The sequence below is a fragment of the Molossus molossus genome, unplaced genomic scaffold, assembly GCF_014108415.1.
Source record: "Molossus molossus isolate mMolMol1 unplaced genomic scaffold, mMolMol1.p scaffold_m16_p_21, whole genome shotgun sequence".
NCBI lineage: Eukaryota > Metazoa > Chordata > Mammalia > Chiroptera > Molossidae > Molossus > Molossus molossus.
Genome location: NW_023425357.1, coordinates 12,005,104 through 12,030,797, shown reverse-complemented (window position 1 = coordinate 12,030,797; position 25,694 = coordinate 12,005,104). Strand labels below are relative to the sequence as shown.

General features: G+C 51.3%; 2 protein-coding genes across 5 annotated transcripts; one reads left to right on the top strand and one right to left on the bottom strand.

The window, feature by feature from the left end:
- Window positions 1-8,382, top strand: CUNH19orf54 (chromosome unknown C19orf54 homolog). 2 transcript variants are annotated; one of them, XM_036275213.1, is made up of 9 exons: window positions 1-45; window positions 438-1,012; window positions 2,825-2,893; window positions 3,457-3,581; window positions 3,936-4,065; window positions 4,154-4,224; window positions 4,943-5,205; window positions 6,516-6,603; window positions 8,325-8,382. In XM_036275213.1, exons 2-8 carry the CDS (start codon window positions 693-695, stop codon window positions 6,555-6,557), a joined length of 1,020 nt encoding a protein of 339 aa, XP_036131106.1. In that variant the 5' UTR covers window positions 1-45; window positions 438-692; the 3' UTR covers window positions 6,558-6,603; window positions 8,325-8,382. The 2 variants fall into 2 exon arrangements, with proteins under 2 accessions (XP_036131106.1, XP_036131105.1); XM_036275212.1 differs by lacking the exon at window positions 8,325-8,382 and having other exon boundaries at window positions 4,943-5,297; window positions 6,516-7,026.
- On the bottom strand, window positions 7,251-25,694 carry ITPKC (inositol-trisphosphate 3-kinase C). 3 transcript variants are annotated; one of them, XM_036275210.1, is made up of 8 exons: window positions 24,585-25,694; window positions 20,223-20,322; window positions 17,385-17,598; window positions 16,655-16,859; window positions 14,417-14,518; window positions 13,756-13,827; window positions 8,492-8,730; window positions 7,251-8,119 (listed from the first exon to the last, which is right to left on the bottom strand). In XM_036275210.1, exons 1-7 carry the CDS (start codon window positions 25,692-25,694, stop codon window positions 8,527-8,529), a joined length of 2,007 nt encoding a protein of 668 aa, XP_036131103.1. In that variant the 3' UTR covers window positions 7,251-8,119; window positions 8,492-8,526. The 3 variants fall into 3 exon arrangements, with proteins under 3 accessions (XP_036131103.1, XP_036131102.1, XP_036131104.1); XM_036275209.1 differs by having other exon boundaries at window positions 7,251-8,730; XM_036275211.1 differs by lacking the exon at window positions 13,756-13,827 and having other exon boundaries at window positions 7,251-8,730.

Sequence of the window (25,694 nt, the reverse complement as noted above, 5' to 3'; positions counted from 1 at the left end):
CACGGAAAGGTTGTGTGCTGCGGCCGCCATTTTGGGGAAGTGGAGGTGCGTTTCACTCTGATTCCGTTCCCTAGCCTAGCGCTATTGCGGCTCCCGACGGCCTCCGATCCCCGAGCCTTCCCTGTCCCACAGACTTTTACTGTTGCGCTCTGATTCCTAGACCTTCTCCACAACTAGGCCATTTTTCCTGCCAGGTGTCCTTTTGACCTCTTGACCTCTTGACGCAACGGTCAGCTCTAAGGTTCTAAACTTGGGTCTGGGATGTGACGGGGCGGACAGAGCCTACATTTTAACCTGGTCTTTAGCCTTTGGCCTCTAAGTCCCACCCTTTAGGCGCCTCACCCCAGGTCTGAGCCTTCATATCCCAAAATTGACCCCCAAGTTTCCAAACCGAGCCTCGGATGTCAATTAACTCCTCCTAACTCTCCTTCTTTCAGCCTTGCAACCCAGCTGCAACCACAAGTCTGGTTCCGGGTTAAAGGACCCCGCCCTGTTAACCCTCAGAACTGATTTGAGTCAGCCCCAATCCTTGCTCCCATGGTTCCAAGTTTTAGCCCCATTCTTTCAATCCCATTACTCAGCCCCCCAATCCCGGAACTCCACTCTAAAGCCTTCAAAATCTCTGTCCCTGAGACCCATTGTGAAGGATCCCTCTCTCTCCTATCCTTCCCGCCCATGCCATAGGCTCCATAATGAGTTCTTCATGCTCTTCTCTCCTAGAGCCCCCAGCCCCTCCCCCAAGAACCCCTGCCTCCCAGACCCCCATGGTTCCACCTCCTCCCCTACCCCCACATCTTCCAGACTTAGCCTTTCCACCCTCTCCCTCAAGTCCCCAGGCCCCTATTCCCCCACCACCGCCACTGCCACCTCCACCCCCTTCCTCGGGTGCTGCTCCCCCTCATGTCTTCGGCCTGGAGAAGAGCCAGCTTCTGAAAGAGGCCTTGGAGAAGGCGGGCCCAGTCCCCGGGAGCAGAGAAGACGTGAAGAGGCTCCTGAAGCTTCACAAGGACCGGTAGGGTCTCCATGCCGCACCCACCCAGGGTCTCACCAAACCACCTGCCCCCAAATTGCTTCCTCCTGGGATTTCTCATTTCCTCAAAGTCAAACAGCCTGACTGCTTCAGCCTTCTATTTACACCCCCTCATTGGTGGTGTGCCTTCCGCCATGAAGAGAGAGCCTGCCCTCACAAACCTAGTCCAGTGAGAGAGAGAGAGAATTCCTTCCCTCCACCAGGTGACAGCCCAGAGTGGTCAGAGGGAGTGATGAGGGAGCCCTGGGGGTGCCCGACCCAGGCTGGGGTCAGTGGGGCCTGCCTGGAAAGGAGGAAGTAAGTCATCAGGCCCATGTGATGAGAATAAGCAGTTTGTGCAGAGACCCAGAGTGAAATGGAGATATGTTCTTTTTAAGGCCCTGCAGATGTTTCTTCAGTGGGACAGGGAAGGTGGCAGGCATGGAGGCCATGTGAAGGAAGGAGAATGTCCTGTGGTCACTGGGGAGCCATGGGAGGGCTTTGTGCAGAGAGGGAGACTACTTGATGGGGAGTGGAGGTAGTGAGACCCAGGAGGAAGCTGGAACACCCAGGGACCTGAGCAGGAGAGGAGGGGGCTAGACTTGACGGGGCTGTGGGGACCCGGTTTAACAATTGCCAGGCTTGTCTGGCCGGTGTGTCTCAGTGGATTGAGCGTCGTCCCATGGACTGAGAGGTCCTGGTTCAGTTTCTGTGATTTGGGGTTCAATTCCTAGTAGGGGGAATGCAGGAGGCAGCCAATTGATGTTTCTATTTCTCTTCGCTAGTAAAAATCAATAAAAACCTATTTAAGAAAATAAAATGTTAAAAAAAGAAAAGAAAAGAAAATAATTGCCTGGCTGAGGGAGGAAGAGGAAGAAGTAACTAGTCCAGACTCATCAAAAAATTACAGCTTTCTAGGCAAGATGACTAGTTGCCCTAAATGCCCCAACCATAGTGAGACAAATTTAATGCAAATGAAAACACCTATTATTACATGCCTAGCATATGTGTGGCATTGTGTTTTTAAGTATGTACTTATTTAATTCTCTCAGCAACTCCATGATGTAGGTAGGAATGCTCATCCCATTTTTCAGATGAGAAAACTGAGGCTCAAAGCAGTGAAGTCGCTTAGCACAGGAAGAGCCCAGTTTGAACTCTGGCAGTGGGGCTCCATGCTTTTAACCACCATGCTGTATATCATCTCCTGTCATCAGCCTTGCCCTTTCACTGGCCTTAGAGTGGAAGTTAAGCACATCTTCCTGACCCTCCTGTGCCCTGGATGGGGAAAGAATCGATTGGGGTCACTGCAACTCTGAGTGACCTCCCGGAGGAGGGTGGGTCTGGGTGCATTATCAAGGTGATCTTAGACCTTGTTACCTGGTTTTAGTCAAGGTTGACTGAGTTAAGGGATTTTCACCTATTTAACAGCCTGAGAAACAGGTTTGAGAAGGGAAATCCACTGAGTTTGGGTCTAGAGACAACCCTTTAAGAAATTTCCTCTAATAAATCGCTCTGGCTCCTAGTTGCCAAACTTTTGCACATCTGCTCTTTGCCCCTTCAGTAACTAAGAGAAGGAGCAGAGAGCAGCAGGCAGAAGGGCCATTTCCACTGAGAAGATGAAGAAACTAAGGCTGGGCAGTGGAAGTGCCCTATCTGGGTGAAGAAAGTCAGTGACCAAGCCAGGAGTAGACAGGAGCTATGCTTGGGCCTCAGGACTGCTGGGCTTGTATTCCTCCCCTTCATTTCTCCCAGCCAGACCTCAGGGGAGACTCTCGGAGCTGGTTCCCGTGTGACCTGAGTTCGGCTCTGATTCAGTTTCAGAAGTGACTTGCAGTGGATCCTCTTCTGTGCAGACCTGCCCTCCCTCATCCAAGAAGGCCCTCAGTATGTACCCTGATCCGGAACCCCAACCCCTTGGCCAGCCATGTGTCTCAGGCCTCTGCCTTTGCTGTGCTTAATGAAGATGGACTCAGGAGGGTGGGAGGAGTGGGTTCATCTTGTCCACAGGCTGACGCTCTAACCGCTGAGCCAAACCAGCCAGGGCAAGAGTGGGTTCATCTTATCTCAGCAGCCTGGGGAGGATGAGGGGAGGGGAAGAAGGGGAACTTACCAGGTCAGGGTCCTGGGTGCATGCACAGTGAAGAATTGGAATCAGTGAGCAAGTGAGTGAACAAATGAACCTGGTCCATCATCTCTAACTCCATTTTGACAACTACTCATCCTGGAAGCCCAGGTGAAATCTCTCCCCACCCTCCCTTCCCCTCATCCTTGGTACTTGCCCAGCCTCTCTGCCGTGAAAGAGTAGCAGGTCTCCCCACCTGGCCTGGGAGAGGGAAGGGGAACTCCCCTAGGGCAGCCATTCTGTTCCCCACACTCCAGCTTCTAGGGCAGAGGGGGCCCAGTAAGGACCCGACTAGGGATTGAGGGGCTGGGCCTGTCTCTCCCAGGTGTGGGCTGGTGGCCCTGTGGATGGCAGGCACTCTTCTGGTGCCCCCCAGTGGCATCCCCCTGGAGAGACTCGTGCAGATGGCCATGGAAAGAGGCTACACTGTCCAGGGAGAGATGTTCTCTGGTGAGTTGGGCGCAGAAGGGTCACAAGTCTGATCTTCACCGGGAATGGACTGGAGAGGCTGGTGGGACACTGCCAGATGTGGGAGGACCTTGTTCCATTCTTCAGGCCCTTCCCCCCACCCAGGGTTATAAGGTAGATTCTGGAGCAAGGCTGCCTGGGTTCCTAGTCCAACTCTGCTACCTCCTGCTATGTAGCCCTGGACAGGCAGCTTACCCCCTCTGTGCTTTTCATTTTCTGCATTTGTACAAAGAGGTAATGGTCACAGGAAGGGTTAGAGGCCTCAATCCCCAAGGAGCCCTTGACATGGTGTGAGGCACACAGTGATTCATTGCAATGTGTGTTCTGTCCCTGCAGTGGCCGACATGGGCAGGCTAGCTGAGGAGGCACTGGGCTGCCGAGCCGAGCTGCTCCATGGCGGCCTGGGTGGTCCCAACAGAGAGCATGTGCTGCAGCACCTTGTCACTGGACATCCGTTGCTCATCCCGTATCCCAGGGAGGAAGGGGACCGGGTGGGGTGGAAAAGGGTGGGCCCCAGAGCCACACTACAGCTTTGGCCTTAACCCCAGCACCAGCTACGATGAAGACTTCAACCATGAACCATGTCAGAGGAAGGGCCACAAGGCCCACTGGGCAGTGAGCACAGGTGGGTCCCCTCTCCTGTATCCCTGTGCCTTCACCCTGGGTCTCCCCAGCTCCCCTATTGCCCCTGCTCACATTGTCACCTTTGCTTTGGCACCTCCCCACTATTTGAGGCAAGGACCTGGCAGGGTATCAGCCAGTTGGGGTTTTCAAAAACAAACTCAGTGTGCAGACTTTTGGATCAAACATTCTGGACTCCAGGCCCAGTCCTGCCACTTCCAGGCCCTGACTATGGGCAGAGCGTTGAAAACTCTTAGAACGGTTGTGCCTGGCACATTGCACATTTGAGTAGGTGTTAGCTGTGACCAGCACTGCCATCATCCCACCTGCCTGGAAGAGGGATGGATTTGTGCCCATTGGGTGGCCAGGACCAAGGCTCTGCTCAGCCCTCGCCTGGCTCTGGCCTGAGGGCTCCACTCCCAGCGTCTCCCTCCTAGACAGCTGGAGAGGACTGGGTGCCGATGTTTGCTCTGTTTAATGTCTCCTCTCCACCTCCCACTGCTGACAGTCTGTAGGAGGCAGGACTTAAACTGCCTGCAGCTCCGGAGCCAGACATACTGGCTCCAATCCCAGCCCAGCTGTGTGCCCAGTGACCCCCACTGACTTCTCTGGAATTGGGGGAATAAGCAGCACCTTCCCTGGAGGGCTGTTGGGGGGGGGACTCAGCTCCAGCACCTCGTCAGGGCTCAACCCGCTCTCACAGACTCCCCCTCTCCTTGCAGGGGTCCTGCTGGGTGTGCAGGGTGTGCCAACCCCCGGCTATGCTGAGGACCCTGAGCTGCCAGGCCTATTTCACCCAGTGCCCAGCATACCCCACCAGCCACCATCCCTGCCAGAGGAAGGCTCACTGGGAGCAGTCTACCTTCTCTCCAAGCAGGGCAAGAGTTGGCACTACCAGCTGTGGGACTACGACCAACTCCGGGATAGCAACCTGCAGCTGACAGACTTCTCACCCTCTCGGGCCGCTGATGGCCGGGCATATGTGGTACCTGCTGGTGGGGTACGGGCTGGCCTCTGTGGCCAGGCCCTGCTCCTCAGACCATACGATTCCAGCCACTGGCCTGCTGCATCCCTGAAGTAGGAATAGCGGGGCCCAGACCCCAGCTTTTCCCTTTGACCACACAGGGGTTTCGGCTGGACCTCTTGAGGACCTCCAGCCAGAGATCCTTCATGCAGGGTCCCCCCTACCCCGGTCCATTCACTCTTAAGCCTTGGCGTCCTCCCAGCTCCTCCATCCTCAAGCCTATCCCCTCGGTATTGAGAACGTATTGTGTGGCTGGGTTAGAGCCAGAATCCTGACAGACAAGCTCCCTGTCCCGGGGAGACTGAAACAGCTCAGACCCTGGGTCCTGTCCAACCACGAATGTCGCATCCATTCGTTTCTCACTGGTGCTCACCCTCTTCTGAACCATCTGCAAGAGCCTCCTCACTGGGCCCACTGCTCTGTTCATGTAGGGTCAGGGCTGAGGGAGCCCCTCAAAAAACAAACTTGTTCTCCCGAGCCTCCAGAGAAGCTTCTAGCAGCTCCTTGTTGCTCACAGAATAGACAAAACTCCCAGCCCCAGCTCATGCCTCTTCTCCCAAGCTGTTGCTCACACTTCCTGCTGCTAGCCATACTGGCCTCAGGTCCCTAGTGCTCCCCACTGCAGCCCTCTGCTTGCATAGCTCGGAACTTTCCATTGTGGGAGAGACTTACCCTCAAGGTTCTTTCATCTGGTCTAATAGTCTACATGACACAGGTTAACGAAGTAACCAAATTTAATACATACACATGGGAACCCCACATACACGAGGTTCCAAGATGGGGAAATGAGGTCTGTCTGCCATTCTAAGCTAAGGATCATCTTGGAGCTTCAGAGGGAGCAAGGTCATTGCAGGGTAGTAAGAGCTGATGTTCAGCTGAGTTTGGCCCTGCCCTATAGATACCCCAGAAAAGGTTATCTCAGTCTCATTATGGGCAAGACCCCCAATTCAAAATCTAGGTCGTTAAGGGGGGAGGGGGACTTCACTATGCCCACAGAGTCTTGATTGCCCTAGCTCACAACAGCCTGCATGCCACAGAGGCATATCTTGGGGTGACTTGTTCTGAACCCCTACACCAACTTGATTCATTATAACTTCCTCAGGGAAGGTTCCCGTCAGCCAGGGCTAGGCTCCTCCCCTACCTCTGTTCTAGTTTAAAAACTAAAAGGACATGTTTCTGAGAGCAGTTAAATCTGCCAACCCCTTTTCCTGTGTTAACTCATTAAATCTTTCAATCCTGTAAGAATGGTACAGGTCCTCCCCATTTTACAGATGGAGAGACTGAGGCTTGGAGGAGTGCAGTCACTGGCTTAAGGTCACATGATTTGGCAAGCGGTGGAGTCAGGATTCAAACCAAGTGGTTAGTACCTACATAGACGTACATATCTAGATAAGTATTTTTTAGAGCAAGATTAGTTTAATGAATACCTGCTGCTTCCCCCTCTGAAAGGGGAGGAACCGGTCTGTCTGGGTCACTGCTGTGTCTTCAGTGCGAAGGCACTTTAGAGACTAGACAATGTAAGTGTAGTGCTTCTTAGTGTTTCTAACCTCCATCCCGGCCCTGACCCCCCATCTGCACCTCCCCTTCCCAGCCCTGACAACACTGGTTGGCACTGTCTTGGTCACCACCATTGCCCTGCCTTAGCCAGCAAAGCCAGGCACAGCATTCCAGGCCTGCCTCTCTACCCCAAACTAGTGACTGTCCTGTTACTCCACCCCCAAAATACTCAAAATTATGACTGTTGCCTGGCCAGTGTGGCTCAGTGGTTGAGCATCGACCCATGATGCACCAAGAGGTTGTTGGTTTAATTTCCGATCAGGGCACATGCCCAGTGGGGGGCATACAGGAGGTAGCCAATCGATGTTCTCTGTCCATGTTTTTATCTCTCCCTCCCTCTAAAAGCAATAAAGAAGAAAAAAGTTTAAAAGATTATGAGCTTTGAGCCCACACACCCCAGATGCAAAAAAAAAAAAAAATTCCACAAAGTTGGCTTTGAATGTCCTGTTTATTGGGGGGTTGTCACGGGGGAAGGCAATGAGGCAGTGTTGCCCCCAGTTCCCCAGCACTGCCCCATCTAACAACTACCTGTCTCTTGTATAAATAAGTATAAAGGTCAGTAGAAAAGGAACATGCCTCCTGAGCCCTGGAAGACAACCTTAGAGCTTTGACTCAGAAAGAGGGAGGTGCTTGTCCTCCCCAGCCCAGCTCTGTGGGCCAGGAAGCCAGTTACAAGTAGGAGAGGGAAGAGGGGCACCGCTCACCTCGGGGCTGGGGTCTTTGGTTTGGACAAGGCTATGAGCCAGAGGTCACAGCCAACAGCCCCACCCCCCGAGTCTGACTCAAATGTGGCACTACTCATGGCAGGGGCCAAGGGTAGGATGGGGGCCACCAAAGGAAGGCAGCTCTGATTCCCAAGCCGGCTTCCCTGCCCTGAAAGCCCTTCTTGCCACCTCAGTCAGCTAGGAGGAACGGGGCCTAAACTACGGGGAGGAAGGAGGAAGTCCCGAGGCTGAGGTGGTGCCTGAGGAATGAGGTTGTGCTGGTCACAGTGCTAGAACTGGATGTGGCTGTGGTTTTGGTCTGCAGGAGGTCAGCAGAGTTCTCCCAGGAGCAGGGAGGATCTCCAGGGCTTATGAGGGAACAGGACGGGGAACTGGGCTCCGCTCAGCAGCCTCAGTGCTCAGGCCAGTCCCATGGTGTCACACCCTCCTCAGAGCCTCTGTCAGCACCTGAAGGGCCCCCAGATGAAGAGATGGCGCCATAACGCTCCCAGGCTGGCTCCTGCATTTGTTCGCACGTGAAGTCCAGTCCTTGGGGTACCACAGATGAAGCTGACTGGTCCCTGGCCTCAGGACCAGCTTGTAGTCTAAGGGGGCTGACAAGGAGGCAGTGATTCTAGTCATTCCTATGGTGACTGGTATGTCAGGCCTGTAGCCTACAGTATCTGAACAGTGTTCTTTCAGGGTGTATGGTTTAGTTGTGGCCTCCAGCAGCCCCTAAGGAATCTTCTTGGCTGGTCAGAGGTCCCAGACTGGTTCTGACCTACAGTGGGACCCAGCCATGTCATGTCCCTTCTCCAGGCCTTACAACCCCTGGATCATTAAAGAGCTGGACACTACCAGGTCTCCAAGGGCCTTCAGATCTTCCACACTGGGCTTGGGTGCACCTCTCCTGTCCTGGAGATCAGTGCCTCCACGGCCAACCTCAGGCCCCCGCACCCCTCAAGGCTTCTCCAGCCAGTGAGTACCATCCAGTGAATAATTCTGTCAGCAGGCAGGTGGGTCAGCTCTGGGTCAGCCCCTGAAGAAGGCGAATCATGTTGTCCAGGCCCCAGAGGTAGCCGTCCTCACGATTACCCTCAGCCCAGGGCAGCCGGTGGCTGAGTGTCTGGTGGTCAGGCAGAGCCACTGTCTTGCCGAAGTCAATCATCCAAACCTTGGCGAGGCCAGAGTAATCATGCACAAAGAGAAGGGAGCTGCCCACCACCTGTAGGGAGGCAGGCGGAAAGTTAGGGGCAGAGCAAGCATTGGCCAAGGTCCCCTCCCCAAGGGGCATCTGAGTAGAGTGGTCACAGCATGAACTCAGGTGCCAGGAGCCTAAGTTCAAATCCTGACTCTACTACTTAGTGGCTGTTATGCCTTGGGCAGGTGACTTAACCTCTCTGTGCCTCTGCTTCCCAATATACAAAGTGAGAATAATGGAATAAAAATGCCATTTACCTCAAAGGTCACTGTGCATAGTATATATATGAATTAATCCATACAAAGGACTTAGAGCAGTTGCCAGAATGGCAGATGCACAACAGACATTAACTGGTGTCCTTGTTCAAGCTAAGGTACAAACTCAACTCTCTGCAGGGTGCCAAATGGGTCAGCAGAGCCCAGTCAGGACTAAGGAAGTGGATCCTGCCTCCCTCTTGCAGATTGCTGCTGTTAACCCCAGGCAAGTGGCTTCCTTTCCCCAGGCCTCAGTTTCCTCATCTGGAGAATGGGGGTGGTGGTCACAGCCCAGCCTCCTGGGGTCGCTGGCAGCATTCCATGATCCACACACTAATCAAGTGCCTGTGGGGTTGGCATGCAGCCCTCAGAGATGCTGGTTTTGTTTTTCTAATTAGAATAGTACTGTCCTTGCCTTCATCTAACCACATTTGCACACCCCTCCCTTTTTCTAACCAGATTTCAAACTGCACTGCCCCCAGGGCACACAGATGATGGGGCAGGTGAGCGTGTGCCTGTGAGAAGAGGCCGATGCCACCCCTCTCTGGATGGTGGTTGGCATGTGGCAAGCAGCCCCATGTTGCCACATCTCCCAGTGTGCCAAGGGAAATTGGAAACTGATTTTGGTGGGAAGGCCCACATTTTAAATGTTGGTAACTCTTTTTTCTTTTTAAATCCTCACCCAAGAATATTTTTCCATTTATCTTCAGATAGAGTGAGAGGGAGGGAGAGAGGAAAAGAGAGAGAGAGAGAGAAACATCGATGTGAGAAGGACACATTGATTGGTTGCCTCCTGCACAATCCCAGCCAGGGCTAGGGCCAAACTGCAACTGAGGTATGTGCCCTTGGCCGGAATCAAACCCAGGACTCTGATCTAAGGGCCAATGCTCTAACCACTGAGCAAAACCGACCAAGGCTCATCTTTGTGTTTCTTTTTTTCTTTATTGATTTTCAGAGAGAGAGGAAGGGAGAGGGAGAGAGAGAAACATCAATGAGAGAGAACACCAATTGGCCGCCTCCTGCATGCCCCCTACTGGGGATCGGGCCCACAATCTGGGCATGTACCCTGACCAGGAATCGAACTGGCAATCTCTTGGTGGATGGGTCGATGCTCAAACACTAAGCCACACTGGCTGAGCCAGGGCTCATCTTTTTAATGGCTCAAGAAAGCCATTATCTTATTATTTTTACTGATTTTTTTTGGAAAGAGAGAAACATCAATGTGAGCAAGAAACATCGATCAGCTGCCCCCTGCACGCCCCCTACTGGGGATCGAGCCTGCCATCGTGAATCAAACCGGGACCTCTCAGTCCACGGGACGACGCTCAATCCACTGAGCCACACCAGCTGAGGTCAACTCATCTTTTAAAATGTTAAATCACCCACGGAAGAACTGAGCTGTCTGGCCTCAGGATGAGGGCTGGAGAGGCAGCTTTCTCTCAGACAGACGTGCTGGCGGAGGCCTTTGTTCCTTTGGTGAGCCCCTCCCCCACCCGATGGCCACCATATCTGGGACTCCAGCAACCTGTCTCACACTGTTTGCCCTGCCCTGGTGATTCCCTGAAACTCTACCCCACCCAACTTTCAGGCCCCCACAAGCTGTTTCCAAAGACTTTACCATAGGATTGGCCTGGCTTGTTTCCTACTTCAGAGTTTCCTAAAATCTCTCAAACAAGCAGCATCTGGTCTCAGCGAGCCCTGTACCTCTCATTAAGTGGGCCCAGGCCTGGCACAAGAAGCAACCATCGGCAGATCACTTTGTAGCTTATGCCTGGCGGTCCCAGGTAGAACACAGGCAGTGGCTGACCTTGCCCCAGAGCCAGCACACCCAGTGGACAGCTTCAGACCACATCGAAGAACCACCACCCAACCACCTGCACAAGTGACACACTCAATGAACAGACTCAGTGGGTACCAGAGCCCTGCTGAAGCGAGTCTTGCTCTGTGTGGTGGGTCCCTACATAGCTGCTCCTCCAAGGCAGTCGGAGGCCAGTGGTCAGTGGGCACAGCCAGACCTTGTAGCTGATCAGCCTGAGTAAATTCCTCCCACTGATGTGCCAACAGCAATCAAGACACAGTTACAACAGAATGTGTACAGTCCACACGAGAGGTACACCTCAAGGGCCCAGCTGGGGTTATCAGGGAGGCTATGCCACTGGATCCTACAGGACACCTACAACAATAGGCCACACTACATAGCCTAGGAGACATAGCAACTCTACCAAACACATAGAAACAATCACAGGGAAGCAGCCAAAATGAGGAGAAAAAGACACATGTCCCAAATGAAAGAAAAGAATAAAACTCCAGGAAAAGAACTAAATAAAATGGAGATAAGCAATCAATCAGAGGCAGAGTTCAAAACATTGGTTATAAGGATGCTCAAGAAACTTAGTGAGACAGTCAAGGAACTTAGTGAGACCTTCAAGGAACTTTAGGAGACCTCCAAGGAACTTAGTGAGAACATCAACATAAAAAAGAACCATTCAGAAGTGAAGGATGCACTAACTGAAATAAAGAATAATTTATAGGTAAGCAATAGCAGAGTAGGTAAAGCCAAGAAGCAAACCATCAATTTGGAATATAACGAAGCAAAAAACACCCAATCAAAACAGCAAAAAGAAAAAAGAATCCAAAAAATGAGGATAGTGTAAGGAGCCTCTGGGACAACTTAAAGCGTGCCGACATTCGCATCATAGGGGTGCCAGAAAGAGGAGAGGGCAAGAAATTGAAAACCTATTTGAAAAAATAGTGACAGAAAACTTCCCTAACTTGGAGAAGGAAATAGACATACAAGTCCAAGAAGCACAGAGTCCCAAACAAGATGAACCCAAAGAGGTCCACACCAAGACATATCATCAAAATACCAAAGGTTAAAGACAGAGAGAATCCTAAAAGCAGCAAGAGAAAAGCAGCTCGTTACCTACAACAGAGCTCCCATAAAACTGTCAGTTGATTTCTCAAAAGAATCTTTGCAGCCCTGGCCGGTTTGGCTCAGCGGTTAGAGCGTCAGCCTGCGGTCCGGAGAGACCCGGGTTCAGTTCCCGCTAAGGGCATGTACTTCGGTTGCAGTTTGTCCCTGGCCCTGGTTGGTCGTGCGGGTGGCAGCCACTCGATGTGTCCCTTCACGTCCATGTTTCTGTCTCTCTCTCCCTTCCTCTCTCTCCCTCCCACTCTATCTGTACAAAAATTGGAAAAATATCCTCGGGTGAGGATAAAAAAAAAAAAAAAAAAGAATCTTTGCAGGCCAGAAAGGAGTGGCAAGAGAGATTCACAGTGATGAAAAGCAACAACCTACAATAAAGATTACTCTATACTGCAAAGCTATCATTTAGAATTGATGGACATATCAAGAGTTTCCCAGACAAGAAAAAGCTAAAGGAATGCATCACCACCAAACCAGTATTATACAAAACGTTGAAGGATCTTTTTGAAGGAGAAGAACAAAAATATGAACATAAAATGGCAATTAATACATATCTATCAACAATTGAATCTACAAACAATATGAGCGAGCAGAACAGAAACAGACTCATAGATACAGAGAACTTTTTGTTGCTTGCCAGATGGGTGACGGCTGGGGGGATGTATGAAAAAAATAAAGGAATTAAGAAGCACAAATTGGTTGTTAGACTGGTGAACCTCAAAGGGAAGGGGGAAGGGAGAGCGGGATGAGATAAAGCAAAGAACTTCTGCGCATATATGCATAACTGACTGACACGGACAATAGTGTGGGGAAGGCAGGAGGGGGGTGGGACTGGGGAGAAGGTGGTCAATGGGGTAAAAAGGGGGGACATCTGTAATACGTTCAACAATAAAGATAAGTTAAAAAAATAAACAATAAATAACAAAAATAAATAAATAAAATGTTAAGTCACCAAGAGGTGAAACCAAACACAAGAACAGATGAGATGGGCTCCCCAGGCCTCCTCTTTGCAACGTGTGTATAGCCCAAAGGCAGTGACAATGATGATGAGGGTGACATTTGATAAGAAATATGACATTAACAGCTGGCACATACTCAGGGTTTACTATGGGCTAAGCTTTCCCTATATTAATCCATTGAACCTTCACGTCGCCCAGGAGGTTATCACATCCTGCAGGTCAGCAGACAGGCCTGCAGAGCTGGGGTCCGAACCCAGGCCACCTGACTCCCAGATCAGGGCTCTCCCAGAAGTCAGTGATAGCAGGAGAAGGAGGTGAGAGGGCTTGGGGGTGAGGGGAGAAGAGCTTGGACAGAGGAGGGGAGGAGAGGATGCACGGGGTGCTGTCACCACTTCCCAGACTTTCTGGGACAGCCCCAGGGAGCTGAATGTTTCCAAAGAGACAGGCTGCAGAAGGGAGGGAGAGGGGAAGAGAGAGCCACCGAACAAGGAATGCAGATAACAATCATTGTAAATAATTATGATTATAAAGCAATTGTAAGAGCTAGGAATTAAATGCATTTCTGTGCTCCAAATGGCACTCAACAGTTCCTCAACTCACACTCAGCAGCCCTGTAAGGAAAGTATTCTCCTTCCCATCTTAGAAGGAAACTGAGGCCTAAGAGGTCACACAGCAGGGCCAGCCTCATCCCAGGCCACCTGGCTTGAGTCCATGCTCCTAACTGTCCCACCTCCCTGAAATCCCGTGCTACCTACTCTAAAAAGGCATGCCCCAAAACAAGGGGTCTCCTTTTAATTGTTTTAACCTTAATTCTGCCAGTGATTTCTCCTCAGTGCAGCCTGGACCCCAAGCCACCCCACCTCACACGCACACACAGGGCCCTCTGCTCCCATGCGGCCAGGGCTCCCACCTCATGGGTCCTGAAGAAGGGGGAGTTCTCCAGAGCTTCACGAAGTTTTTCTAGGCGTGCCACGTACTCTCTCTGTTTGAGAGGGAGAGTTTCTTGGTTAGCATAGGGACTTTGTGGGTCCCTACCCACCTCGAGATCTGACCTTGTCCCATACCCAGCCAGGACGGAATAAGGGGAGCCGTGGGGAAAATGGGAGGGGAGTTTGGAAACACTAGGGTGGCACAGACAAGGGTAAGGTTAGTGGAGTACATGAATACCCATAATTCCTAGCAGCTCCTCCCATTAAGAGGTGGAGTCTGTTTCCCTTTAACCTAGGCTTGGTCATGACTTGCTCTGGCCAATAGAACAGGGCAGAAATGAGGGTGGCTCAGCCATCAAGAGGCCTTCCATCTTAGCTTGTTCACGTGGCCACCTGCTTCCACCATGAGAACAAGCCCAGGCTAGCCTGCTGGATCATGAGAGATAAGTGGCCAAAGCATCATCCTAGACCACCAGGCATATGAGCAGGGCCATCCAAGACCAGCCAGCCCTGGCCAAGCCATGTGCTGAACACAGATGGTGAGCAACACCAGCCACTTTCAGCCAAAAGACCATTGACAGGGGCAACAAAAATGGTGGTGGTCCTGAACTGCTAGGTTTGGGGCATGGGTGTCCCACTCACCAAGATTCCATGGTTCCCATCCACGAAGTCCTCCAACACCTTTGTCACCTGCTCCAGCTCCTGTGTCTTCTTGAAGTTGGTGTTGCAGGTCCCATCAGCTTTCTGCAGGACAAGGATGGAAGGCGTGGTGTCACAATTTTCCTTCCCATACCCAACACCAACCAGCCCCAGGCGCCTCCTAGGGCCACCTGCCTGCCTCTACGGTCACTGGCCACTCAGCAGAAGCCAGCTCATCTGCCCGGCTCTGATCAACCCAGCCCCAAGTCATACTCCTGAGCAGCTAGTCCTTCCAAGTCTAACCTTAAACCCACTGGTTGAGCCGGTCTAGCCAGGTGTGCTCTGGAGGGGGGGTAACTCTTGTGTGTGAATTGTAACTCTGCCACTTCCTAGCTCGGTGGCTTTAAGCAAGTCACTTCACCTGTCTCAACCTCAGCTTCCTCATCTGGAACATGGGAATTGTGTCGGTAGCTACTTGCTAAAGCTGGTGTCAGGATTAGAGACAGGGTACATAGGATGCACAACACAGTACCTGGCACACGGTAAGCAAACGCTCAATACATGAGACTAATATCTTTTATCCCTGAGAGAGCCACCTGGTCACACTGCTGTGCTGTGCCAGGTGGGCACTGCTAACATGGAGGTGACAGGACAGACACGGTCAGATGAGGGGGACAGATACTGACAAGAGCATCACAAAGGGGGTTAAGAATGATGAAGGAGGACAGGGAGTTATGGGGGGTAAGGAAGAAGTGAAAAGACAGGAAAATGACTGGGAGCCAACCAGGGAACAGTAGGGGGAAGAGCAGGCCTGTCAGAGGGAACAGTATGTGCAAAGGCCGTGTGGCAGGGGAGCAGAAACCTTTCAAGGAAATGTGCTTCACTGTAGCCTAAAGGTGGAAAAGGAGGAAGAGAGGGATGAGAGATGAAGCTAGACCCCGGAGGGCCCTCTAGACCAGGGAATGTCTCTTGAGGGCTCTAGGGAGCCACAGAAGGTTTTCAAATAGGAGAAATACATAGTCAAATATACAACTTATATCCGGCGAGGCCATGGGGACAGGCACGCTCTTATATTGCTGGTGGGATGCAGTGACCACAGCACCTATGGAGGGGGGTGGCCAGTCTCTACAACATTCCTGACACATGTCACCTTTGACCCAGTCCTGTTTCTGGGACTGCAGTCCACAGGTAAACCTTCACAGTTGCAAAATGTCTTACGTACAGTGATCCATTGAGACGTCGTTTGTAATGCCAGAAAATGGAAACAACCCGGGTGGCCCTCTCTAGGGGACACTGGCACATCCACAAAGAGCTCTTACAGTGCAAGGGAAAAAGAAAAGAAAGAGGAGACTCTATGCAATGATATGAAAACTCTCTAGGACTATGCCACCTTTTGTGTATGGAAGGGAGGGCATTTTAGGATATGCATTGCATGTGTTTGTGTTCACAGGAAGAAATAGAAGAGACGGATAAAGGGGTTCCCCGTGAGCAGGTGAGGGGTGGAGGGACAGAATGGGAAGGACAGCAGCAGGGTTGGCAGAGAGATTTCCCCTATACACTCTTTTATAACATTATTTTGACTTTTGAACGGTGTGGATACTTATTCAAACAATCAGATTTAATTTACAAAAAGGACGGTCGGGAGGAAGGGACGGAGGGGGGAATCTCCCTCCATAAGGGGGAAAAGGATTACTCCAGCTGCTGTGTTGGGTGGTGGATCAGAGGAGGCTGGGGAAGGAGAAGACAGGGCGAGACTAGAACAGGGCCAGGGGAGGGAAGAAGATGGAATCAAGAGATGCTCAGGCAGAGAAATGAACAAAACGTCACCGATGGACATGGGGGTGAGAGAAGCAGGACCTGTCCTAGCCCCATCTTTTCACCTTCTGCAGGATCCTGCTCTCGCTCCAGATTGCTCCTTTCCAGTTGTCCCTGACACCATGTTCCCTGAGAAGCCCTGCCTAGATCCAGTTCCCAGCCCTCCAGTGACAGGCTAGCACATCAGTTCTCAACCTGTGGGTGGCGACCCCTTTGGGGGTCAAATAATCCTTTCACAGGGGTCGCCTAAGACCATCGGGAAACACTTATTTCTGACGGTGATTCATAACAGGAGCAAAATTACAGCTATGAAGTAGCAACGAAAATAATTTTATGATTGGGGGTCACCACAACATGAGGAATGTATTAAAGGGTCGCGGCATTAGGAGGCTTGAGACCCAGGGGGCTAGCAGCTCCTGCACTCACCTTGATGCCCTCAATGCGGAAGCCCAGGGTGGAGGTCGAGCTCACGGTCTCCCTCCACTGCATGTAGCGGGGCTTCGTGACGGCACCCTGGGCGTGCTCCTCGGGGGTAGGGGCCCCGGGGTCCACAGCCACCATCTTCTCGTACATGTCCTTCCGGGGCCGGGGCCGTTCTCGGGCCTTCACCAGCTCCTCCTCCAGGTAGGTCCTGGGACACAGAGGATGTGACAAAGTAGGCATTTCTTAAACGCAAAGCTACTACCCGTAATTAAAAGAACTGACAAGCTGGACTAAATTAAAAGTCTATTTATCAAAAGACAGTATTAAGAGAGTGAAATGGGAGGCTGGAGAATGTGTGCGTAGGTATGCGTTATCTCCACGAAGGACTTGTATCCAGAACATATAAAGCATTACAAATCAAAATGAAAAAGACAGCCCAATAGAAAAATGGGCAAAGTATTCAAACAGGCACTTTTCAAATGGCCAATCAACACTGAGCTTCATTGGTCATCAGAGAAACAGAAATAAAACCATAATGAAATGCTCACCAAAATGGTTAAAACTAACAAAACAGATAACACCAAGTGTTGATGAGAAGATGGAACAGCTGGAACTCTCACTCACTACTAGTGGGAAAGTATGTACAACCACTTTAAAGGTTGACTTGGCACTATCTTCAAAAATGCCCACCCCTAACCCTCCACCTCTGCCTCAGGGCTGTTCCTGACCCCACCTGCTGCCCATCTTGCAGTCCATGATGGAGGGACCCTCGAAGTCCGCCAGGAGATCTTCCATCTGGTTGAAGGCCTGGCCATCCTTCTGCACCACGCCATAGTAGGTTGGCACGTAAGGCCTCAGGGGGTCGTTCATCAGCTGCTCCAGGCTGCGCTGCTCACACTGACAGAAGCGCTTTAGAATCCGACCATCCTCTCCTGCCTGGAAGTTCCCTATGAGCAGCACAGTCAATGAAAGGGACTGAAACTGTATCAGCAAGAGAAACCCCCATCTCCCGTATGCATCAGATCCTGGCCACTGTCATTTTGCCTGACCCCTTCTGCAATACTTTCTTCTCCCCTGCAACTCTCAAAATCTTGGCCAGGGGTCGCAAAGGAAGGGCCTGTTTCTGCTCTTTGTTTAAACAAGGTCCTCTTCACAGCAGATTGTGTCCTCATTTGTTTTGTAATTTTGGAGTGTGAACTCACAATCAGCTGTGGGAATTTTTGTGAGAGCTGAGTCAAGAGCTTGACTCTCAAGAGCAGATATGCATTTGTTTCTGCCTGGAGTCCCAGAGTGCCAGCAACTGGGGTCTATTTGAGTTAATTTATAAATCTAGCATCTCCTGGACCATACAGATAGTATAGATTAGAATTACAATTCTTACTGAAGCAGACTGTATTTTCAGATTATATTTTCCAAAGGTGGTACAACAATAGCTCCTGTCCTACATACTCTTCTAGAATTTTGCCATTCCCCAGAAAGAGGTGAAATCTCATTCTTCTCCCCTTTAATCTGGGTGGGTTTATGGCAGAAGCAACACTGTATGACCTCAAAGACTGGTCATAAAAGGAGATGCAGCTTCCACTGTGTTGGCAGAGATACTTTGCAGTCCTGAGCTGCCATGTAAGAAATCTTGCTACTTGTGGCCACCATACTGTGAGGAAGCCCAAGCAGCTACATGGAGAAGCCACACATAGGTTTTCCTGCCAGGAGTCCCAACTGAAACCTAGCCAACAGTTAACATCAGTTACCAAGCATGTGAGTGAATAACCCTCCACAAGTTTCCAGCTTGCAGTCTTCAAGTTTTCTGAGCTGAGTTCCCAGATATCATAGAGCAGCAACAAGCCACCCCTGCCATGCCGTCTGAATTCCCAAGCCCACAACCTGTGAGTGTAATAAAATGGTACTTTGATTTCACTAAATTTTTTTAAACCACTACTAAGTTTTGAGTTTTTGCTTGTTTGTTTTTAACTCTGCAATAGTAACTAGGACACATATTGATGGCAAGCCTGTGTTTCCAGTTTCAGGGGGCCTTGCCTTTTCTGTGACTCAGATCTAAGGATGAACAAAGTAGATGAGTTCCCTTCCTGTCTCTCTTTGCTAGTAGGCACGGTTTGTTTAGTCCAACCCACTGCCTTTTTTTGTAAATAGAGTCTTATTGGAACATAGACACACTTACATGTTTATGTATTATCTATGGCTGCTTTCATGTGGCCACTGCACTTGAATAGTTTACTTATTATCTGGTCCTTTACAAAAAATGCTTTATGTGCCCAGCCAATGTGGCTCAGTGGACTGAGTGTCATCCCATGGACTGAGAGGTCCCACTTCAATTCCCAGTCAGGGCACATGCCCGGGTTGTAGGCTTGATCCCAGGTAGAGGGTGTGCAGGAGGCAACCAATCAGTGTTTCTCTCTCACATCGATGTTTCTCTCTCTCCCTTCCCCTCTCTCTAAAATAATAAATAAAAACCTATTTTTTTTTTTTTTTATCCTCACCCGAGGACATTCTTCCATTTTTTGTTCAGATAGAGCGGGAGGGAGAGAGAGGAAGAGAGAGAGAGAGAAACATCAACATGAAGGGACACATCGAGTGGCTGCCACCCGCACGACCAACGAGGGCCGGGGACAAACTGCAACCGAGGTACATGCCCTTAGTGGGAACCGAACCCGGGTCTCTCTGTACCGCAGGCCAACACTCCAACCGCTGAGCCAAACCGGCCAGGGCAATAAAAACCTATTTTTTAAAATGCTATATGTTTCCCGGCCAGTGTGACTCAGTGGTTGAGCGTCGATCCATGCACCGGGAGGTTGACAGTTCAATTCCCCGTCAGAGTACGCCCAGATTGTGAGCCTGATCCCAGTGGGGGGCATGCAGGAGGTGGCCAATCGATGTTCTCTCTCATCGATGTTTCTATCTCTCTCTCCCTCTCCCTTCCTCTTTCTCTAACGTCAATAAAGAAAATAATACTTTTTTTTAAAAAATGCTATATGTTAGGCATATGCTAGGCATTGTGTCACTATGTGCTGGAGATATTGTGCTAGGCCCTGGGGAGAAACCATTACAGCTGTAATTTACTAGGGGCCTACTAAGCTCTGGACACAGGGCAAGGACAAGGAATGATAATTTCCATATATGAGGGGCCTGTGTTTCAGTCCCAATACACACTTTGATTTTAACCCTTCAGTTAACTCTGCAAGGGAGGGACAATTATCTCCATATTACAGATAAGGAAACTGAGGCCCACTGAGGGAAAGTAACTTGCCCAGGGTCCCCCACAAATAAAGAGCAGAACTAGGATTTAAGCCCAGGTCCACTGGTCCCTAGGGTTGAGGACACACACACACACACCAACAGTGAGATAACAGAGAACAGCCCTCAATTCTGATGTATACATGGTCCAGCCCAGGTCTAAGCACTTCCAATAACAACCTCATGAGATGAGGGCTGTCACAAGCCCATTTCACGAACAGGGAAACTAAACTAGAGAGCAGTTCTGTAGCTTTCTCTCCCCAACCAGGCCTCTCTGCCCAGCCCTGTCTGCCCCCTGCCCTCCACCTTCCCCTGCTCTCACCAGCGTGTCCGGACAGCTGGACCCAAGGGTAGTGTTTTCGGAAGGAGACCACGAAGGGCGAATACTTCAGAACTGTCTTCAGCTTCTTCCAGGGTTTGTTCTGTGTAGGGCAGAGCAGGGTGGGGTCAGGACCGCAGCCGGGGAGGGCAGGGGGTGCAGTTACTGCCAGAGAGGGAATGAAGGTGGACCTGGGACCTTTCCAAGGCCAGGGGCTTCCTGGGATCAGTGCTCCCAGCTGGTTGGGGTGAGCCAAGCCCACTTACTCCAGCAATCACAACATCCCCCAAAGTCCTCCACAAAGGTGGGAAAGAGCCTCTGTCCATTTCTTCCTTTATATCTGTGTCTCTCTGTCCTTCACCCAATGAGTCAAAATAGGCCAGGTTTTGTTGCAGTAACAAGCAACCCCCAAATCTCTCACACACACACACACCAAAAACTTCGAAGCCTCATCTCTGTCCCAAAACCAAGTCAGACTTTCCAGGGAAAATGACAGAGGCAGGAGTTGATGAATGGAGGCCAAATCACAGAGAGAGAAGAAACGAAGACAGAGACAGAGAGACATGGACAGAGACAGAGACGTGGCAGTCCTGAGAGCTGCTCACCAAACAGCTCCAGCCCTCCCCATGGCAGGCATGTCCTTGCCCTCTTGAACTCAGGGTTATTGACTTGCTATGGCCAATGAAATATAAGCAGAAGTGTCACTTTTGGTCAAAAGTCTTTTTTTTTTATCCTCACCCGAGGACATTTTTCAATATTTTGTTCAGACAGAGTGGGAGGGAGAGAGAGAGAAAGAGAAACATCGACATGAAAGGGACACATCGAGTGGCTGCCACCCACACGACCCAACCAGGGCCGGGGACAAACTGCAACCGAGACACGTGCCCTTAGCAGGAACCGAACCCGGGTCTCTCCAGACCACAGGCCAACGCTCTCTCCATGACCTTTTCCTTACTGTAGAAAGGACAGAAAGAGAAATGGAGGCTTCCTCAGCCCCTTACCCACCACTGACCATAGTCAACATGAAGGATGAACAAAAATAATCCTTTGTTGTTCTAAATCACTAAGTTTTGGGGTTGTTACCACAGCAAATCCTGACCTATTCTGAACAACAGAGACAGACACAGAGTTACCAGAAGAGAAAGACAGACAGGGAGACAGATACAAAGTAATGACAGGGAGAGAAAGATAGAAACAGATTACAGAAAGAGCAATAACAGAAAACCAGAGAAGCAAACCTGTAACAAGGATTTAGTTATATCATGTTGACTCAACCAAGAGCTTCTTGAGACTGAGTGTCTGATTCACACGTGTGCGAAGGCACGCGTGCACACACACAAATACATTCTTTGCTCCAAGTACAGAGCAAGTCCTTAGCAAGTATTGGGAGAATGGGTCATCTCCAGAGAAGGAAGCTGTGTTGCTCATCCCTCCTACCCCCACCATTCCAGGGTCAAGGCCATGCTCTCTCCCAACCCCTCAGAGCCCAGCTACCTAGACATCAATTAGATGTCCATCTAATTGCAGTGGGAAGGTCAAGCAGAGTCGGGGTGTTGGACTGCAGGATTCAGAAAGAGCGACTTCCTGCCCCCTACCCCTTCCAGCTGCTGGCAGTGGAGAGGAGGTGATTAATAAAGGTTCCTGTTTACTAAGCACCTGGAACATTCCAGGCATAATGACAAAGACTCAGTGTGCCATAACCTACTTAATCCTAAACACACAGCCCCAGGAGAATTGTTGACTCTGTCACAGAGGAAGAAACAGAGGCTCAGAGGGGTGAAGTCACTTGCCGAGAACACACAGTCATGATTACAACTGTGTCCCAGTCCATGGCCTGGCACACAATAGGTGCTCCAAAAATGTTGCTTGAAGTAGGTTGGCTGAAACCATCTTTTTTGTTTTCGTTTTCATTGTAAGCAGATTCAGTATATTCTCTCTCTTAGATCTGATGGTTAATCTGGGCTTTCTCAGATGGTTTCATGATGGTCTCAGTTCACATGTCCCCTCCTCCTGAAAGCCTTCTCTGATAGCCAAGGTCTGGCCTGTCACCTCCTCTGAACTCCCACAACCTCCTGGGATTCCTCCACCCCAGCCCTGACCACTCTGAGCTGTCCCAGCCTAGTGTCCCCTCCGTGGTCCTGGGAGCTCCATGAGGGTAGTGTCTCGATCACTGCTGTGTCCTCAGCAAAGCCAACATAGGGCCAGACACAAAGTAGGGGCTCAGGGACTGTTCGTTGTCTGATTAGGACAGAATGGAAGGAAGGGAGGAGGGAGGAAAAGAAGCAAGTAGCTGGACCTTTAAAGTCAGATGGGATTTCAAAATGAAGTGAGAAGGAAGCAAGGGTATTCTGCGCAGTGGGAACAGCTTGAGCAATGAGTGGTGGCAGGATGGTGGCATGGTGTTCGAGGAACAGTGTGTACTTCGGCTTTGTTACCGCAGGGGGGTGGGGGGAGTGGGGAAGCTGAACATGGGAAGGAGCCTGGAGACAGGAAACTCTGAACACAGGACTGAACTCCTGATTGCTATCGGGAAGGCCCTGGGGAGCCATCAGAAACTCTGGAACAGGCAAAGTTCAAAAGGTGATCAGAGGTGGGCCACTGAGGAAGATTCTAGAAGGATGAGAAAAAACTGGAGACAGGAGACCTGGGAGGAAAGTAAGTTAGGGACAGATCCACACACCGCGGGGTTAAAATAACTGGGTTTTAAACTCACCCAGAACTGAGTTAGAAGCCTCAGTTCTGGATCCAACCAGACTTCGCCAACCCTAAGCAAGTGACTTCACCTCCCTAGGCCTCAGTTTCCTCATCTCTAAAATGGAAATAAAAGCCCTGGCTGGTTTGGCTCAGCAGTTAGAGCGTCGCCCTGCAAGTCCAGAGAGACCCGGGTTCAGTTCCCACTAAGGGCACGTACCTCGGTTGCAGTTTGTCCCTGGCCCTGGTTGGTCGTGCAGGTGGCAGTCACTCGATGTGTCCCTTTCACATCGATGTTTCTCTCTTTTCCTCTCTCTCTCTACCACTCTATCTGAATAAAAAATGGAAAAATGTCCTCGGGTGAGGATTAAAAAAAAACTAAAAAAATAAAATAAAATAAAATGGAAATAACAATAATCCCAATCTCATAGTGCTGTTATAGGGATTCAAAGAATTAACATATATAAAACACTTAGAAAAGTGACTGGTATTCAGTAAGGGTCTGAATCTCAGCTCTGTGTCTCCAAAGTACACGTGACTTTGGACAAGCGTCTTTGACTTCTCTGTGCCTCAGTTTCCTCGTCTATAAAATGAGATAATAATAGCATCTACCTCTAGGGCTGCTGTGAGAATTAAATGAGTTAACATGAACAAGGAACTTAGCACAGGGCTGGACGTGAGTGGTTTTTTTTCACCCACTTCTAGCTCAGCTGATCTGAGATGCCAAGCAGGTGAGAGTAGGCAGAGGGAATGGCCATGGCAGACAGCCCGTGGGTCAACTCCCTTGCTCTGGCATAGGCAGGTTGAGGCAGATCTGTCTCCGATGTCTGTGGCCACATGTGTGAGCATGTACTTAAGGGAGGCATGTGGGGTAAGGGGGGGGCTGGGGTAGACTTAAGCCAGGGGCCCCAGAACAATGGCAGGACCCAATGGGCAGACCATGGAAGGCTGTCACACCTGATTCTTCACTGACTCTCTCCTGAACCTGCCCTGCCAACCCTCCTGATTCACCAGGGGAGAACCACACCCGAGCTGGGGGTGAGAGTGAAAGATGTAAACAAGAGTCAGCTGGGGCCCCCTAGGGAGGTGGGGGACAATGGGGAGACTGGGGGTCTCTGGCTAGGGTGGGGGGTTCCTGAGCATTTTGGGTTTACACAACCTTTTGTGAATCTGATACAAGCTGGGGGCTCACTCCTTACAAATGTGAATGGGCTAAGGATGGGGAAGGTTCAGGACCCCTTAAGACAGCCACAGGCCCCAGACTAGGAAATCTGCAGTAGAAAGTGCACTTTTTCTGTCCCCCAATACTAGTGCTCTGCAGATTTGGGGATCACACATCACAGCCCAGAGGATCCAACAGAAGTCATGGACACTTGCTGAAAAACTGTGTATACACACACACAGACTCATACTACCATATGATTCCTGGGCATGGAGTCTGCCAGTGGCCGTCCATTTGAGATTTCAGAACTGGAGGCAGTGGGTGAGGGGTGAGAGGATGAGGAGGAGGGTACCTACAGTGGGTTGGTAACCCAGCTGTCAGAGGAAGGAGGTAAATGGATGGAAGAAGTACCTGGAGATGAAACTGCTGGTAGGTGCTAGAGAACTTCTCAAAGCAAAGGCAGGGGAATAAGGGGGGGGGGGGGGCTCAAGCGCAGGATGGGTCCCACTCACCCCAGACCTGTCCTCAGGGTCGCTGGAACCTCCACCCCCGGCCACCACGTCATCCTCAGACTCGTCGAAAGAGGAGGCAGAGGAGAAGCCGCCACTGCCCACCTCAACCCTGGAGGGGAGTCCCAATGGCTGAGCCTCAGGCTCAGGAGTTTCAGGAGTGATGATGAGGCGGGGCACAGGGGTCAGGGAGTTATACCCCAGGTGAGAGTACAGGTGAGTCGCCAACTCCCCAGGTTCTGATTCCGCTAATGGGCCATCTTGGTTGGGCTCTCCCAAAAGGCAGTCTGTCCCAGGCTCTGTCCGGGGTCCAGGAGTCTCTTGTGTCTGCGCACCATCAGTGCCAGGCTGTGTCCAGGAGCCATAAGTAGCTTGTTGTGTTGGGAAACCATCAGCGCCAACCTGCTTCCAGGCTGTTTCAGTATCCTGTTGTATCTGGGGCCCATCAGTGTGAGGCTCTGTCCAGGGACCTTCAGTACCCTGTTGTGTCCTGGAGCCGTCAACGTATAGTTCCCTCCAGGCCCCCTCTGGCTGAGTCTGAAGGCTGGACCTCTTCTCGTGGGTCCAGACGTGATCAGCCCGGGGCTTGGACCTCTCTGGCTGGGTCTGTGACCCATGAATTTCTAACTCTGTCCGGGGCCCATCAACGCCTGGCTGTGTCCAGAGTCTGGCCCTCTCTGGCTGAGACTGGAAGTTGGACCTGCGTGGATCAGCACAAAATCCATCCGTCCAGGGACCGGGTGTCTCCAGCTCAGACCAGGGGCTGCTCCTTTCTCGATGTGTCCGGAGGCTGGACTTGTCGGGCTCCGTCTTTTGGCTGGGCCGCTCCGTCTCCGCTCCGAGGCCAGCTGCTTCAGGCTCAGCCCGTCTGTCTGTCCCAGGTCCGGGCCCGGCCTTCTCGCGTTCCGAGTGGAGGCAGGACCCCTTGGTCCCGGCCCGGGGCCCGCCCCACTCCGGCCGCCCCGCCGGACCCCCGGCGCCGGGCCCCGGTCGCTGCTGCCCGGGCTGCCGCCGCCGCCCCCCTCGCGGCGCCTCCAGCCCCATGCGGGCCGCCCCCGGCAGCGCCCGGGCCTCGGCCTCGTTCAGACTCCCCCGGCACGGGCAGCGTCTCAT

Coding starts and splice junctions, on each gene's coding strand:
- ITPKC (XM_036275209.1), bottom strand. CDS start 25,694: ATGAGACGCTGCCCGTGCCGGGGGAGTCTGAACGAGGCCGAGGCCCGG. Junction 16,860..17,384: donor GACTGCAAGATGGGCAGCAG/GTGGGGTCAGGA, acceptor TCTGTGTCCCAG/GACCTACCTGGAGGAGGAGC. Junction 13,828..14,416: donor ATGGGAACCATGGAATCTTG/GTGAGTGGGACA, acceptor CCTCTCAAACAG/AGAGAGTACGTGGCACGCCT.
- CUNH19orf54 (XM_036275212.1), top strand. CDS start 693: ATGAGTTCTTCATGCTCTTCTCTCCTAGAGCCCCCAGCCCCTCCCCCA. Junction 1,013..2,824: donor CTGAAGCTTCACAAGGACCG/GTAGGGTCTCCA, acceptor GCTCTGATTCAG/TTTCAGAAGTGACTTGCAGT. Junction 4,225..4,942: donor CCACTGGGCAGTGAGCACAG/GTGGGTCCCCTC, acceptor CTCTCCTTGCAG/GGGTCCTGCTGGGTGTGCAG.